Raw genomic sequence first — 14,747 nt, 5'->3', positions numbered from 1 at the left:
TCTTGAAGAGGATGGTGAGGGATTTCAGCTTTTGCGATGTTAGTCAGCTGCTCCCCACTTTCGCCACCCTGTTTCTATGGTTATGCATCATAACGAGAGAGAAAAAGTATAAAAAATATTGGCAAAAATCAGCCCAGCTACAATTCATCCAAACCCAAGAGGAACAGTAGTAAAAAAAATGCAGTTTCCCTCCAATAGAGGCAGGAATGAGAGTTTAAAAAAAGTAAAAAATCTCAATTCTAGAATTCTGCAGATTGAGGCCTCATCCATGTACATTTTATCTGCTATTAGTAAAGGGGAGATAGAAATACACATTAAGTCTTTTCAGATTCCCAGAAGTAAAACATTTCATAAAGCGTTTATCTTTTTCCTTCCGATCCATGCAGGAGAAATATCCTCTGTGACTATCTGAGGGCTCTGTTATTTGAGGAGACTTCTCAACGCAGTGGAGAACGTCTGACTCGTGTTTTTGTTACCAACTTTTTTCTGAAAATAAGTTGTTTTAGGAGTGGCTAAACTCAGACGAACATGTTGGCTACTTCCTGTCTTGAGGAGGCGGGAAAAAAAAAAAGAAAAAACGCCGGAAGCGAGTGAAGAATACTGTGTCCTTAGACTGACGTCCAGTCCCCAAAACATTGGCATTGTTGGGATTCAGAGTCTTGACAATTCCATTCAGCTGCAGCTGAATGCTGGAGCTGATATTTATTTTAGCCGCCTCCCCCGCCCCCCAAAGTGGGGCTGGCCTGACCTCAGGAGACCGCAGAGAAAACTCTCAGGCTTGCATCAGGAGGTGTTAATTTGCAGATTGTTGTAGGGTTGGGATTAGAGGCCGAAGGGTTCAACACCGTCCCTTCACCTGAAAATCAATCTTTTCTCATCGCTATGATATCCGTTGCAACCGACAGCCCCCGACTAGAGAGCTTTGGTCTGAATCTTTTATCCGGAAGGGGTGCCTGGCTGGGATTCTGTCTCGTTGGGGGTTGGTTGGTTGGTCTGGCGGTGTGAGGAGGGGAGGACCTCACATTTAGCTGCCGTCTCTCGGGAGAGATTATGCAGTTCAGTCTCTCTCGATCACTGCCACCGCCTGCTGCTCCGTCCTCTGAACCGTCTCTTGCACTTTCTGTTCCTCTCTTTCGCTCTCGTTTCCCCCCGCTTCTCCAACTCATCTGTTTTCCCCTCCATCCTGCTTGTGACACAGTTTGGGACTTTGATGTATTCAGGACAACAGAGGCGTGTCTAGTAGTTTTTTTCTTGGGCTGGTGGGGGCACAGACACACTAACAGTGCAATTTTCTTTAACGTCTCTCCAGTTTTACATATTTGTTAACACTGTCACTATGTTGACAGATGATCTCCTCTGCCTTTTCCCAGGCCTAACTGGAAACAAGGAGGATAGTGTTAGCGCTGTAAATCATGCTTATGTACGCGCCACTCACACCCTCCCCTTTCTCTCTGCTACGCTGCAACTTCTCCTCGACAGTATAATGCTAAAGCTAGTTAGCATGATCTCTGATGACGCCTGATAAACTGTTTTCCTGGAATAGAAAGTTGTTTCTCCACCATTAAGACCTTTAGCAGCGTCTACACGACCATGACTGACAGCAATGGGGCCCTGCTCCTTGCTCTGATTGGATGTTTTTGACTGGGAGCGGTGCATTTCTTCAAAGTGCAAAAAGACTCTTGAAGGGCAAAAAGGCTGGACTTTCACATGCCCTTCATAACGGCACTGCCCAGCTAGAATAATTACTTTCACTCAATGAAATTCACACGAATGGAAAATTGCAAAAAATTCAGCGATTTTAAAGAAAAAAATCAAAATTGGTTAAGCTAAAATGAAAAATAAATACTTTATAGCACAAAACACAGGGTGAAAATAGCAACATAATTTATCTTATCATTATGTTAATCTTCCATGACGACAGGGCCTCCCCTGACCGGATATCAGTGGTCTGAGTATGTTATGACCTTTACATTGCAATGAAAGAACTGCATTCCCAAGTTTGAAGCTATAAAAAAAACATTTTGCATCATTATTCATAAGTAGTTTTTTTCAGTCTGAAGGTGTCAATTTGAAACGATGATCTGCGTGCGCTACCAACACTGATTGACAGCTCCGGTGCGGGTGGCCAATCAGACTTCCTGCCCCCACCTGAGCTGACCCTGTGGCCACGCCTCCTGCAGGACATCCAGCTGGTTCTCTCAGCTTACAGCCCAGATGGCGTGGAGTTATGGCTGCCCAGGCCCAGCAGCCCCGCTCTCTGATCCCCGCCGATCCCGTGTGGAGCGCCGTGGAGCTCAGCCACCACTCACATTAATCTCCTAAACGATCCCGGACCTAAGAGGATCAATACTCATTTTCAGGGAGCAGCATGATCCCTTAATGTAGTGGAGGATGGCTGCTCAGCCCTCACTTTTCGGCCCCCTCCATTCCGCTCCTCTCTGTTTTAACTCCCTGTCGGAGGAGCAAGAGTCAGCCCTTCATTTCATTTCATGGCCCACTTTAGTTAAAACAATATCTGGCTTTTATTACAGATGTCATTACTCAGGTGAACAGCGCCTCTGCAGCTGGACTCCTGATAAAAATGGCCTCCATCTTCATTAGCCGAGGTATTTGCTTTAGTGTGAGGTGGCTGGTTTTACAAAATCAGATCCATGTCTTGTAATTGCCCTCTGTGCACTCCCATTTATCCAGATAAGAGAGGGGTCAAAGGGCAGCTATGGGAACCATAGCTAGCTCTGTGGTGCTCCAGGTGTTTTACTCTAGTTAAAAAACACGCGCAAAAAAAAAAGTTTTACTAGAGTTGGTTTGTGGCTTCAGTTTAGTTCCATTCTCATTCTCAAACTTAAATTTCACTTTGTATTTGTTTCTTTGGTCTTTCGTGAAGTGACTACACATGACAGGTTGAAGGGTTCGGATCTTTTTGCAAATCACTGGAATCGTCATTCTTTGTTTTCCACAGAGGCAACGAAAATGACTTCATGTTAATAGCGCTTTGATCCAAGGAAAATGGGAAAGATGCTCGTTTCCACTGGATGCCACACATCCCGTTTTTTCCAGGTCTCCATGCGCTGGGCGAAGCGGCGCTTTGACCGCACAGTTAGCTGGGCGTCTCATTATTGATCTTTGCTGATGTGTGCAGTTTCTGGGGTCTTCTTTTCTCCTTTTTTCTTTTTTTTTTTCTTTTTTTCTCTCATCTGCAAAGTTGCCGAGCAAAAGAGCCGGGCAGCCCTCCCCAGCCAGCTCTCGGTGTCTTGCAGGCAGGCCGCTCTGGTGGGAGAGGCCACCTGGAGCAAGTTTGGATGTGTTGTTTATGCTAAAGCTATTACTCTGTGTCTGGGCAGGCTGCCCTGAGAGCTGGAGCGCTCACTCTGCTGCTACTGAATTATTCACCCAGGAGATCTGCCATCCTCTGTATACACGCTGTCACATGTAGCTGAATGATAAGCTGATTGTCCGGCAATGAGGGCTTTTGTTGTATTGTCCCTCTGAATGCAAAATTTATATCAAGCTGATGTTATGTCGTAAGGGAACGTGTGAGTTCTTAAATCACGGAGTCTGACAAAGGTAGTCCAAATATTTCCACGCAGAAGATAACTACTGTTCACTTCTTGCTGAGATCTCTTACACTTTCATTCAGTTCTAACCTTTTTATTGAGACTGCTTAATTATTGGAGAAATACAACCTACACTGCAGTGGAAGTGTATTTTCCCCAGCTCACAGATTTCTTTTGCTTGTTATTTTGGTGCAGTTTGTCGTTTCAGGTCGCCACGCAACCGGAAAAATTTGAGGTTTTAATTGATTACCAAATCAAGTAACTGCACCATAAATCGAATAACCGGCTGTGGCAATAATTGGCAAAAACAACTTTCACCAAGCGTTGCAGAACTGGTCATAAGTATCTTACAACTTTACTTTGAAAAGTAGTTTCAATTCATCAGATAAGAAGGTTTTTGAGCATCTGGACACTTTGAGCTGTTTTTTCTTCTTCTTCTTTTTAGGAGTTCAGAAGTGGCTTCCATGTATGCTCCAAATTATTAATCATTACTTTATGTTACTCCAGTTAACGTGACATTTTTGCCCTATGCTACATTATGCTGCGTTACGGTACTTTATGTTACAATACTTTGAAATACACTACAATGTGCTACTTTATGTGCCGCTGCTTACATTATGCTACTTTGTTATCAAACTTTATGCTGTGATACATTACATTATGATACTGTACGTTGTGTTGCATTGCTTTACATTATGCTACTTTATGTAATTCTATAGTATGTTACTTCAGGCTTGATATGGACGCAATGTAAGAGAAAATGAGGTGTAAGGCTTTGTGCTGTGGTTGTTGTTTATCTTTGCTAATATTAACCATCATCAGCTTCTAAAGCTGGGCAGCAGCTGTGACTCCTCTTTCCTTTTGTTACAAGTCATGGGACCTCAAGCATCCCTTCCCTCTGCAGTGAGTTTGTGAACCAAGTGGCCTCATCAGAACGAGCATCCACAGGAATTCACCTCAAAACATGTGATCGTGGGTGTGTGTTTTCTTTTTTTTTTCTTCCCTCCACCACACAGAGAGTGCTGTGATAACGCGCGGCTGAAGGTATGAGTGCGATTGGTCGCAGTCTGAACCTGGGCTGCACATCGCTGTCCTGTGAGCGTGGCTGAGCAGAACAGCGGGGTCTTTCTTCACGAGGAGGATGGAATCACTGATGACAGTCTCATGACCTCTCTCTCCATTAACGCACATGAGCTCTATCTGCTGCCTCACACACACACACACACACACACACACACACGCACACACACACACACACACACACAAACACAAACAGGTTGCCAGGTTGGGCTGGAGGGAAAAATACATATTGTTTTGGTAACTGGATACATCAGCAATGGTTAATTATCACTTATATTAAAAAAACATTTTTCACTTATATACACGAGAACTACTGTAGTTGGAAAAAAGGTGTCGGCAAACAGCAGCTGCCTTTCTATAACAAATGTGCGAAATTCTGCTAATGTCAAAAACACTAATGTTGGTGTTTCCATTAAATAAGAAATTAAATTAAAATCACTTGTGATTTTAATTTCCTGTGCACATGGAAGCAATGGATGTAAATAGCTATATGAAATATAATCATAATTCAGTCAGATGAGTTAGCGCTCATTACCTCATCCTACAGCGCAAAAACGTTTCATCGGAAAACTTGATTATTATTTTTATATATATATATATATTTTTTTTTTCTAAAGTGCTTCGCTTCTGCCAAGGTAATTTATTTTCAGAATTTCAATTTGCACATTTTCATGGATGATGGAGACGCAGTTTGTGAATGTTTTGGACTTCCATGCTGGATGATGTTTCAGAACTCCTTAAATCAATTCTGCCGTAGAATTTTTTATTTTTTTTTTAAGTAGAAAGTAGGGATAAAACATAAAAGAAAAAGAAATATAGAATCACAATGGCTTTGATCAAAACACCATCTTGTTTTGTTTATATTTCTTTTAAAAATGTCATGTCAAAACTGATTTCAAATGCTTATAAAAAGTATTTTATATGGCTTTGGTGAAAGGTGCACTTAACTGAGGTGTGGCCCCAAATTAATTTCTTCTTAGGGCCCCATACAACTTTTGCCCCGCCCTGTTTGGCAGGTTGTTTGTTTGTTTTTGTTTTTGTTTGTTTGTTTTTTGCTCTTTTTTTTCATACTAACAATTCAAAACCATTACCACCACTAGGTAGCGGAACTACACCTTGAAAAAAAACTACTGGAGTGTGTTTTACACACACAGGACGTGCACTGGGAGCAAGGCAGGTAACAGAGTCCACAGCCAGCCCGTCCTCTCCCGCATTCAGCGCGTTTCTGGGGAGATAGGGCAAAGTAATGCCGTAAAGCCTTTTTGTCGTAAACCAGGTGCGGAGAAGAAGGGGAGGTGAAGGCAGCGAGGGAGGTGGTGGTGGTGGAGGAGGAGGGGGAGAGGGGGTGAGAGAGGAGGTGACTCTCCGGCAGCATTTAGACACAACGAAAGGATCATGGCGGATGGCCCCAGGTGTAAGCGCAGAAAGCAGGCGAACCCGAGGAGGACCAACGGTGAGTAAAAACTACTTCCTCCGAGGAGTTTCCTCTCTCCGGAGGCTCTTCTGTCGCCGGCTAATTTGGCCGAAAAGTTCAGCAGTGTGTGAGCGCTGATTTTCTGACGCTGAAAGTGGTGGGAAGTAGCGGTGCGGTGCACCGTTATACCTGGGTCGCGACTCTCCCCTCCGCCTAGCGGTCCGCCGCGCTGGGGACCGTTATACGCGCACCTCACAGCGCGGGGAGCGCAGCAGCTCCTTCTGCCCACTTTACCCTCATTTCTTCCGCCGAGCACACATTTAGCACCAGAAACCGGGCAGCATTCATTGATTTAAACCGTGTTTTTATCGAGTTAGAAAGCCCACCGTGAAACTCGGACCTGTTTCTGTTGGGAAACGGGATAAAACGCTACCTGGTTGTCCCTCAGTGGTTATCTCAGAGCAGTTCTTGGTGGAGAAACAACATTCCATTTAGCCAGGTGTTTGTTTTGGAACGCTTTTGAGATTTGTTGTGCCGGAACAAATAGGAATACAACTGTTTGGTCCGCTCTCATTTGGTCCACTCCGAGCAGGTACAGGCTGTTGCTGAGCTACAAGAGGCGGACAAACTGCTCCGTTTCTGCCTCCATTCGGCCGCTTTATATCAGTCCTATCGACGACAACACAGTTGCGCTTTTAAAATAAAACGAAATTAAGAGAAAATGAACCTATTTTGTGTTGAAGCTGGTTTTGAGCTGTCATTGTTTCCATCTCATTCGCGTTTTTGTTTTTTGTTTTTTTGTTGTTGTTTTTTTTTTTTTTTTTGCTCACATTGTTTCTGAAAAGTGTTTTTCATTCAGGGACTTTTATTTTATGGTCGAGATGATAGAGTGTGGAGTGAAAGCTCAGCAGAAAACACGGACGGGGTGACCGGGGTTCCGGAGAGCGAGGGGATATCTCACGCGCTGTTTGAGCGCAGCCCATATAAGGAGAGCGGATCCACTCCTGTCGCGCGACGGGAATCCTGATTCTCGTAGGACCAGGGACGCGAGCGAACCTGTCCACGCGCTCAGATTTCCCCTTTTCTTCTCTGTTCTCGCTACATTTCGCCGATTTGAAGTATTTGTGAAGCTCTGCGTTGCCGCGCATACCTAAAAGGTGCGACGTTAGCAGCTTTTGGTGATTTTAAGTTGTTATCCTTCTGTAACACCGGTGTTAAATATTAAAATAAGTGTCATAAATGTAACATTTCCATGGCGTGTTCTTTATTAGCCGTGAATTAACTTGACGGAGGAAGTTGTTTGCATCGAGGGGGTTCACTGTCTCTCTGTCCGGCATGCGTTGGCCTGTATCACCGGGTGTAACTCACAGGAACTGAGGTAACGCAGCTGTTTCGGTGTTGTTTCACTCACTGTGAGCCCGTGTTGCTATAACAGTAATCCGTGGGTAGGGAAAAATGCGACCGCGTGGTGTTGTGTGTTGCGGGCTTGGCTGTCCTGGGAGTTTTCTGTGGACAGCAGCAGCAGAAGACTTGGGATTGTTTTTCTGCTCTGTTTTTCCTCCTTTCTTGTCATATTTGACTATTTCTGTCTCTCTCAATGGGGGTTTTAAAACTATCTTTTCTTCATCTTACTGAGTCTTTTTAAACTTTTCATTAGATCTTCTTTATTGCTCTTCTTTCTTTAAGTTAACTGTGTTTTATTAAACCTTTCGGAATATTGACAGAGCTCTATTGATATGCAAAGTCCCCCTTTTTTGACCAAACAGATGCCTTTTTCTGTTGCTTTGCCCCCTTTTTTTTTTTTGCTTTAAAGCGCTGTTGGGACTTTCCCCCTCCCCTGTGAGGGGCTGACAATCTGTCACGTAGATCAACGTCCCTGCATTTAAGTGAAGCGTTCTGGTCCTTATTGTCATTTCATCCATTTTTAAGCGTCTCGTTTTGTTCTAAATATGCCACTAGTCCGGGCCTTGGTCCTTACGGGCCGTGACTCAGCCAGGTTCCTGCCTGGCAAAAGGGGGGACTCAAAGGGGCTGAGATCAAGGTGAGCTCCATTCCCGGACTGTAAACAGAGAGGTGTTAACAGCCAGCAGGACGACAGGTGTTTCCAGTCACCTCCCCTTTCGTCGCCCAGTCGGGCCTCCCCTCCCATCCCAACCTCCATGGGGAGCAGCAACCATCCTCTGCGACGGTAATTTAATGCAGCGATTTGGGAATAGAGGAATGCACCCTGCATTAAGATCCTTTGCAAAAATAAACAAGGCTGGAATGCTCTCTTTTAGAGAGTTCTCCACACTTTTATGCAGCTAGGTACAAGATTCTGAAAAAATGTGGAGTTTGACTTATTATAATGATCTTTACCAAACTGGAGAAAAAGAAGAAGAAAACAAAAACTTTCAAAATATTTCGGTTCTCATCCCATTTTCTAAGCAGTGCATCCATCCATATATCCTACTTTCAGTCCATCTAATTATCTATCTCTCTTCCTTACTTTCTGTGTTTTCAGTTTGACATCTGACCACTTTAAAAATACTTGCTATGCCTTCTAGAGCTCCGATTCAGCTTATTTTGGGTTATCTCATGTAAGGAATCAATCTTATCCACCTGTCTTATCTACCTTCGCAAAGGTCTGAAAATCAGCCACTCAACCTTTTGCTCTGCTATCAGAGAGACAGAGCTGCCCCACAGGTCTTGTCTGCCCCACAGGTCTTGTCTGCACTTATCCAGACGAGGTTAACAATAGTCGCCAAACAGTTGCGAACTCAGCAACTTTTCACACAAAAAGAATAGTCTAAAATTGGAACAGACAGGTCAGGCTTTTTATAAATTGGTGTTTGGGCAGAAAACTCCAGTGCACCCCTAAAAACATTTTCAATGTAGTTCTCAATTTCTGCTTCACAAATTGTCTGACAGACTAATGAGAACTTTAGGAATTTTGAGTCTGGAAAACTACGAAATGTTGTGGAAAACATAAAAATGGATCTTCCCAAATGAAACCCCAAATATTGACCTTAATTGCAAATCTACTTTTCGGTCAAGCATCTGTTCTGGTGGACATTTTCCATCTGCGTGTCATTCTTGTAATTGATGAGTTACAGAGTTTTACCTAGAAGAATGTAGGTAGATGTTTATCTCATCTCTTCCTGACATCTACACACACAGTGAAAACCTACTTGCACTTAAAAAAAGAAAACTTATGTAACAGTGTGGAAACCAGTGGTGAAACTCCGCTCAACCTAAGCGTCGGGTTGATTTCAGCTTTAGGGAGGATGGTGAGAGACAGTGGCGTATCCTTGGGGAGGGGGGACCTTTAGGACTATGGAGGAGTACGTTGCCCACTCCTGCCTTCTAAAAGACATCTGTTTACATTTAAGGGGTCTACCCCTGTCATGTGAGGAGTTTGGCAGAGGAGGAAATTTTTCATTTATCTCTCAGCTTTTCAGCGGCTTCCTCAGTGAGCCGCATCTGAAAGTGCCAAGTAAGAAGAAAATCCCCCACAGTGCCTCAGCGCTCGCTCCGTCTCTCTTTCGCTCCCTTCCTTCCAAAGCAAAGGCTTTATTTTGGAGAATAGAGAGGGGCGGTGGGCAGGGAGGGAAGGTTAAGACACAGTAGCTAAGGGGGGCAGGTGGGGAGTGGCTGATTGCCCCCTGACCTGGGCACCCATGCGTTTTTAGAGTATGACTTCACTTTCCCCCCTCTGTGCCATTGTGTGGCTTCCAGCATGTCCAATTGTGTTTGTGTTTAAGTCTGTTCAATGATGGGGGGATTCTGCGCTCCCTTCCTTTCTACTCTGACCCCTCCTCTTTTAAAGTGGGAGCTCCCTGTGCCCTGCAGAAGAACAGTGGCTGGGGGAGAAAGCAAGGGAGGGGGGGTACAACAGGTGACAAGTGGGGAAGCGTCTGCTTTGGCAGATGCGACGTATGATATGCAACTCATTGCATCTCGTGGTCAAAGCCATCCACTCTTATGTGTTGCCTCTAAGTTGGTTCTCGTCAATCCGTGAAGATGGGAAAAGGTTTCCTGGTCAAACTGGGTGATGGATGGGCAGACTGGCATATCTGCGGAGGCAGCTTAATGATTAGCTAACCCATGGAGGAGGAGAGCATTAGCCTATAAAAAGGTGCTCTCCCTTCATAAAGAGGGAGGTTTAAACCCCGAGTCAGTTTCAGTAACCCCCTTAACTGCGCTCGGATGTGCTTTATTGGGGTTTGTGTGGCTGAATGGCTAAATGAACCATTGTGAGTTGGGGGGCTTTGGTAAAGGGGGGAGCCTGAGGAGAAAGAGCCTAGTTACCTTGCAGTTCGCCTGCTCTACCTCATACACTTTGAGCGGCAGAAGAAAAGGACCATTCAGCAGGCCCGGCATGGGGAGGGAGAACCCTTTTCACACTCAGCTTGTGGGAAACTTCTCCACCACACTGTGTACGCCATTTGCATATGACCCATTCTTTCTGCAAAGGTCCCTGTGAGGGTGGAATCCGTGGAACGTTTGCAGAATTTTTTAAATCCTTCTCTCACGCAGTCTCCAGGCCTCTTGAGAACTTGCATTGCAAGGCTCAATGTGACTGTGGCTTGCACCTGAATATCAACACAGTCCCATCCAGGGCTCTTAATCTGTCCCGTTTACATGGCCGTGTAGAAGCATTCACACCATTTGAACATCTTCACAAGCAACAATAGTTTTGCAAGACTGACAGTTTTTCCCAGTCCTTTTTCCTAAAAACTCATTCAGATGGAAACATCTGAGCATGTGTTTTCAAGACTGGCCAAATAAAGATTCTGAATTCAATTTAAGGTGCATTCACAACAGTCCCGTTTAGTTCACTTTAATCAACCTCTAGTTCAGTTGTCTAGATTACGTCCGGTTTGTTTGGAGAGGTGTGAATGTATCTTCACACCTCTCCAAACTTTGGTTCATCTAAAAACATATATCTCAGCTTGATTGAAATGAACTGAAATGCACATGAGAATGCCAAGCAAACCAAAGACCACTCTAAAAGCAGGAAATAAACTACAGAGCAAGGCATTCTGGGTAAATACAACCAAAACAAAGACGTCTGTCTAGCGCTAGCGGGAGAAATGGCATGCAGCCAAAGACCAAAGAGGAATCCTACAACTGCTAAAATTTGACACCGTTCCAATTTTGCTTACATTTCATAAAGAAGGGTTAGGGTAACTCTTCTTTGTGAAAGGATTTTACAAAACAAAACTTCTTCAAAAGTTTTTGTTTAGCATTAGCAAAACTATTGTTATTAGTGCTTGTACATGTGAGGCTTCCTATGCTTCCTCAGCTCTCTGAACAGCCGATATACCTAACTGTTTCCCCCAATCCTCCTCCCCTTTTTACAGTCACACAGTCACCCCATAATAGCCACGTAAATAGCCCACCCCCCTCACAGTGCAAAAGATCATCTTGGTGGCTTAGAAATCGAAGCTGCCTGCCTGGCGCGACACAACATCTACGTCAACATGCTTCTGGTGGTCCAGAAGAACGTGCTGACCCCTAAACACAGATCCTCGCTCAGTTAGCTGTGTAATCTAAATCAAATGAGCAGAAAGGTCTCCTTACTAAGGAGACAAGCGAGACAGCATCTTTTTATTCTCGTCTGATTTTCCCTAAACCAATATTAGTCACCAGCTCCCTCCCTCAGTTCTTCCCTGACAGATACTCTCAGTAGCATGTGTACTTGAGGGAAAGATTATGTTCAAATTGCCATCCGTGCAGAGGCAAGTACTGTGTGCGCAGTGTGGAGATGTGTGTTTTAATCATGTGTTTGGTGGCCCCTCCGGGTCTGTCTGCACACTCCTCCTTGTCCCTACGTTGTGACCACCCCCTCTGTCTCCTCCCTGCTTGGGGTCCTCAGTGGAGCGGTTAATGAGAAAGACCGGACCGACACAATAGGCAGAAGGCGGGCACGGCGAGGAGCTTTTCCCATCACAACCCTCTGCTGTAGCTCTTGCTCAGACCATCTGATTGCTTTAGTCTTCTTACCTCCACTACATGCTGGATGTCTCATGCCTTTTAGATGGGCTTGACCTTACAGTGGTCTCACGGCGTGTTTGTCTATGTCGATGAAACGAGATGACAGGAGATGAAGACTAATCCACTGTCATGCCTGGCGCTTTGAAAACAGCCTAGCCTGGCGTTTTGCCAACCCTTTATGATGACCGTATTGATTTTCCTCTCCATAGCACATAGAACTGATAATGGCCCTCCTGAGGGGCCACACATTCATATTCACATCCCGATCCCAGTTGCACAGCGTTGCTGTGACGTCCCAGGGGCCACAGTGACTAACAGATTCACTACTTCGTTCTGGAAACTTATTGAACAAGCCAGGCCTAATGATAGCTGCTGCAGGAGAAAAAAGAAAATCCTTAGTCACCCTGTTTCGTAGACAGAGGGAACGCCGACTGCGACGCTGAATGTCAACATGGATAAACATCCACACAGGATTAATGAGAGAAGAATGGACAGGCTGAACCAAGAGGGAGGGGAGCATGCAGCATCCACTTTGCCCCATTTAACCCATGAGTGATTCATTGAGGTCCCCCACGCATGGAACTACACAAAGGTAAAGGGAGAATGATGGAGGTACCCCAGAAAAATACTATAGTTAGACCTAGAATAATAGAACTCATAAAATCATCAAGACATTAATACTTTTGGATTAATGTGATGATGTTTAGATCGTAGAGGTGCAACGATAAGTGTGTGGGCTGATAAATCAGCTGGATTTCACTAATTTTCAGTGATCGGCAATCGGTCAAACGTAACTTGAGATATCAATCTTGTCTACCCCACAAAGGTCTGAAAATCACCTGCTGTCCTCTTTTGCTCTGCTGTGAACACTAAAAAACACAAAATGTAACTTCTACTTCAAATATCTTAGTACACTAGAATTAAAAAGAAAACTAATTTACAAGTAACTTTTCTCCAAAAATAGGAGCTTGTTTTAAGTAAATAATTCCTTAATAATTTTCACTTATGGGAAAATGTTTCATTATAAGTGAAATAATTTGCCATTAAAATCAATATTAAAGGAATTTTTTTAAAAAAAAATAAGCTCCTGTCTTGCTGGAAAGTTACTTGTAAGTTAGTCTTCTGTGTACTTTTTTTTAACTAGACAAGGTCAGACTTTTTAATGCTCATTGATTAGCCAGAAAACTGCTATCGGTGCAGCCCTTTGGAAGTATGGTTATAGAAATTAATTAGACACGGTTGGCAGTGCTGGTTACAGAGTAAGAGTACCCCACAGCATGATGCTGCCACTGCCATGTTTTCATCTTAGTGATGACGGGTTCAAATTGAATTCAGAGTTATCATGAGCTACTGTCACTTGCACTGGATGTCAATGTCTTAGTTGGTTTGCAGTTCTGTCATACTCTTTTTTTGGTATGGGGGTATTTTCAGAATAAGACTTATTGTTCTCACATACCTTTTGTCACAGTTATGCCTTTTAGATTGTGACATGCTGTCTCCATATATAGGTCTTATGTCATAAACCTCTGTGGGAAGATGCTTTGTATCAATGCAGGTGATTTACAGGGAGACTGTGGAAACTGGCGTTGAGCCAGCAACCTTCAACTCCTCTTAGCACACCTGTCCTGGCTTAGCTCACCCCTACCAACATTCAGGTGTTTCCAGGCAAAAAACACCAACACCTTCTTTACTTCCTCTTTCTCAAAATGTTTGCTAACAGGTCGTTGAAGCACGGCCATCATGTCTGAAATCATACAAGATCCTTAACGATGTTGCCGGGCAACATTACTCATCCCCAGTAAACACATGCATTTGTCCCAGTATGAATTCCCAATATGCCGCTGCATCTCCACCTCCGGAGTCCCGTCATTTCTCTCCGCGGCAGCTGCCTCTGGCTGCAGCAGGTGCTGAAGGTTTGCAGCAACTCAGCTATACAGCACTCATAAATAACACCTGACAAAAAATATGAGTGAGCCAGCACTGCAGCCAGAGCAATGAGAGACGGGCAACGATTGAAAGTTTCCCCCAGCTGCAGATCTTGGTGGGGTAGATGTTCAGAACAATGAAACACAAAAAAATGTGAATGCTGTCCTTCTGAGGTTCTCACTATCCTCAAGGCTAACTTGTCCATAAAACGTCTATGCAAATTATTTTTTTACTAAGTGGATCTCTACGAAACCCGAGGCCAGCTCTAAGTGACTGGTTAAGTGGGGATTTATATTTGAAGGAAGGAGTGTTATCTTTTCTGTAATTAAGATGTAAGAGCTTGGAACAATGTTAATTGTACTCTAAAAGCAGTTGAAGAGGTCAGAGAAGAATTTCTATGCACACCTTTACAATCCTCATCAGTAATGAAGCAGCACTCAGAATAAATGAAGCCATAAATCTTCCTCTGATCAAGGCCCGTTAATGAACAAAGCTCAAAATGAAACCGGCGCTTTGTATCTGTCATTTTCTGCTCCTCAAATGCACACACATACAAATACACGCACACACACGCAAACATCCTGCCTCATCAGAAGCTATCGATCAGCCTCTCGGGGCGAAGGTTAGTTTGTCATTTTCTCTTACCTCACCGTGAACAAAACCAGGAAGCGCGTGAGAGATTACGGCCCAGGATGCAACCTGAAAGCCCTTTATCTCTGTGAAAACAAGAGGCTTCCTGCAGACCTGCTCCCATCCAGGACACCCCCCTTCCATCCCCTCACCGACCCTTTCCT

The 14,747-nt window shown here is 44.2% G+C and overlaps 1 protein-coding gene across 1 annotated transcript in view; it reads left to right on the top strand.

Annotated features, from left to right (window-relative positions):
- Window positions 1-5,873: 5,873 nt before the first annotated feature.
- The window catches only part of zeb1b (zinc finger E-box binding homeobox 1b), a 55,862-nt gene continuing 46,988 nt past the window's right edge, over window positions 5,874-14,747 (top strand). Inside the window, exon 1 of the mRNA XM_055037352.1 lies at window positions 5,874-6,087. Within this exon, the coding sequence (XP_054893327.1) occupies window positions 6,030-6,087 (58 nt within the window). The 5' untranslated portion in view covers window positions 5,874-6,029. The remainder of the gene's footprint in view (window positions 6,088-14,747) is intronic.

Source organism: Poeciliopsis prolifica, unplaced genomic scaffold, assembly GCF_027474105.1.
Source record: "Poeciliopsis prolifica strain line A6 unplaced genomic scaffold, Auburn_PproV2 SCAFFOLD012, whole genome shotgun sequence".
Taxonomy (NCBI): Eukaryota; Metazoa; Chordata; class Actinopteri; order Cyprinodontiformes; family Poeciliidae; genus Poeciliopsis; species Poeciliopsis prolifica.
This window is presented reverse-complemented; position numbering and strand designations above follow the sequence as displayed.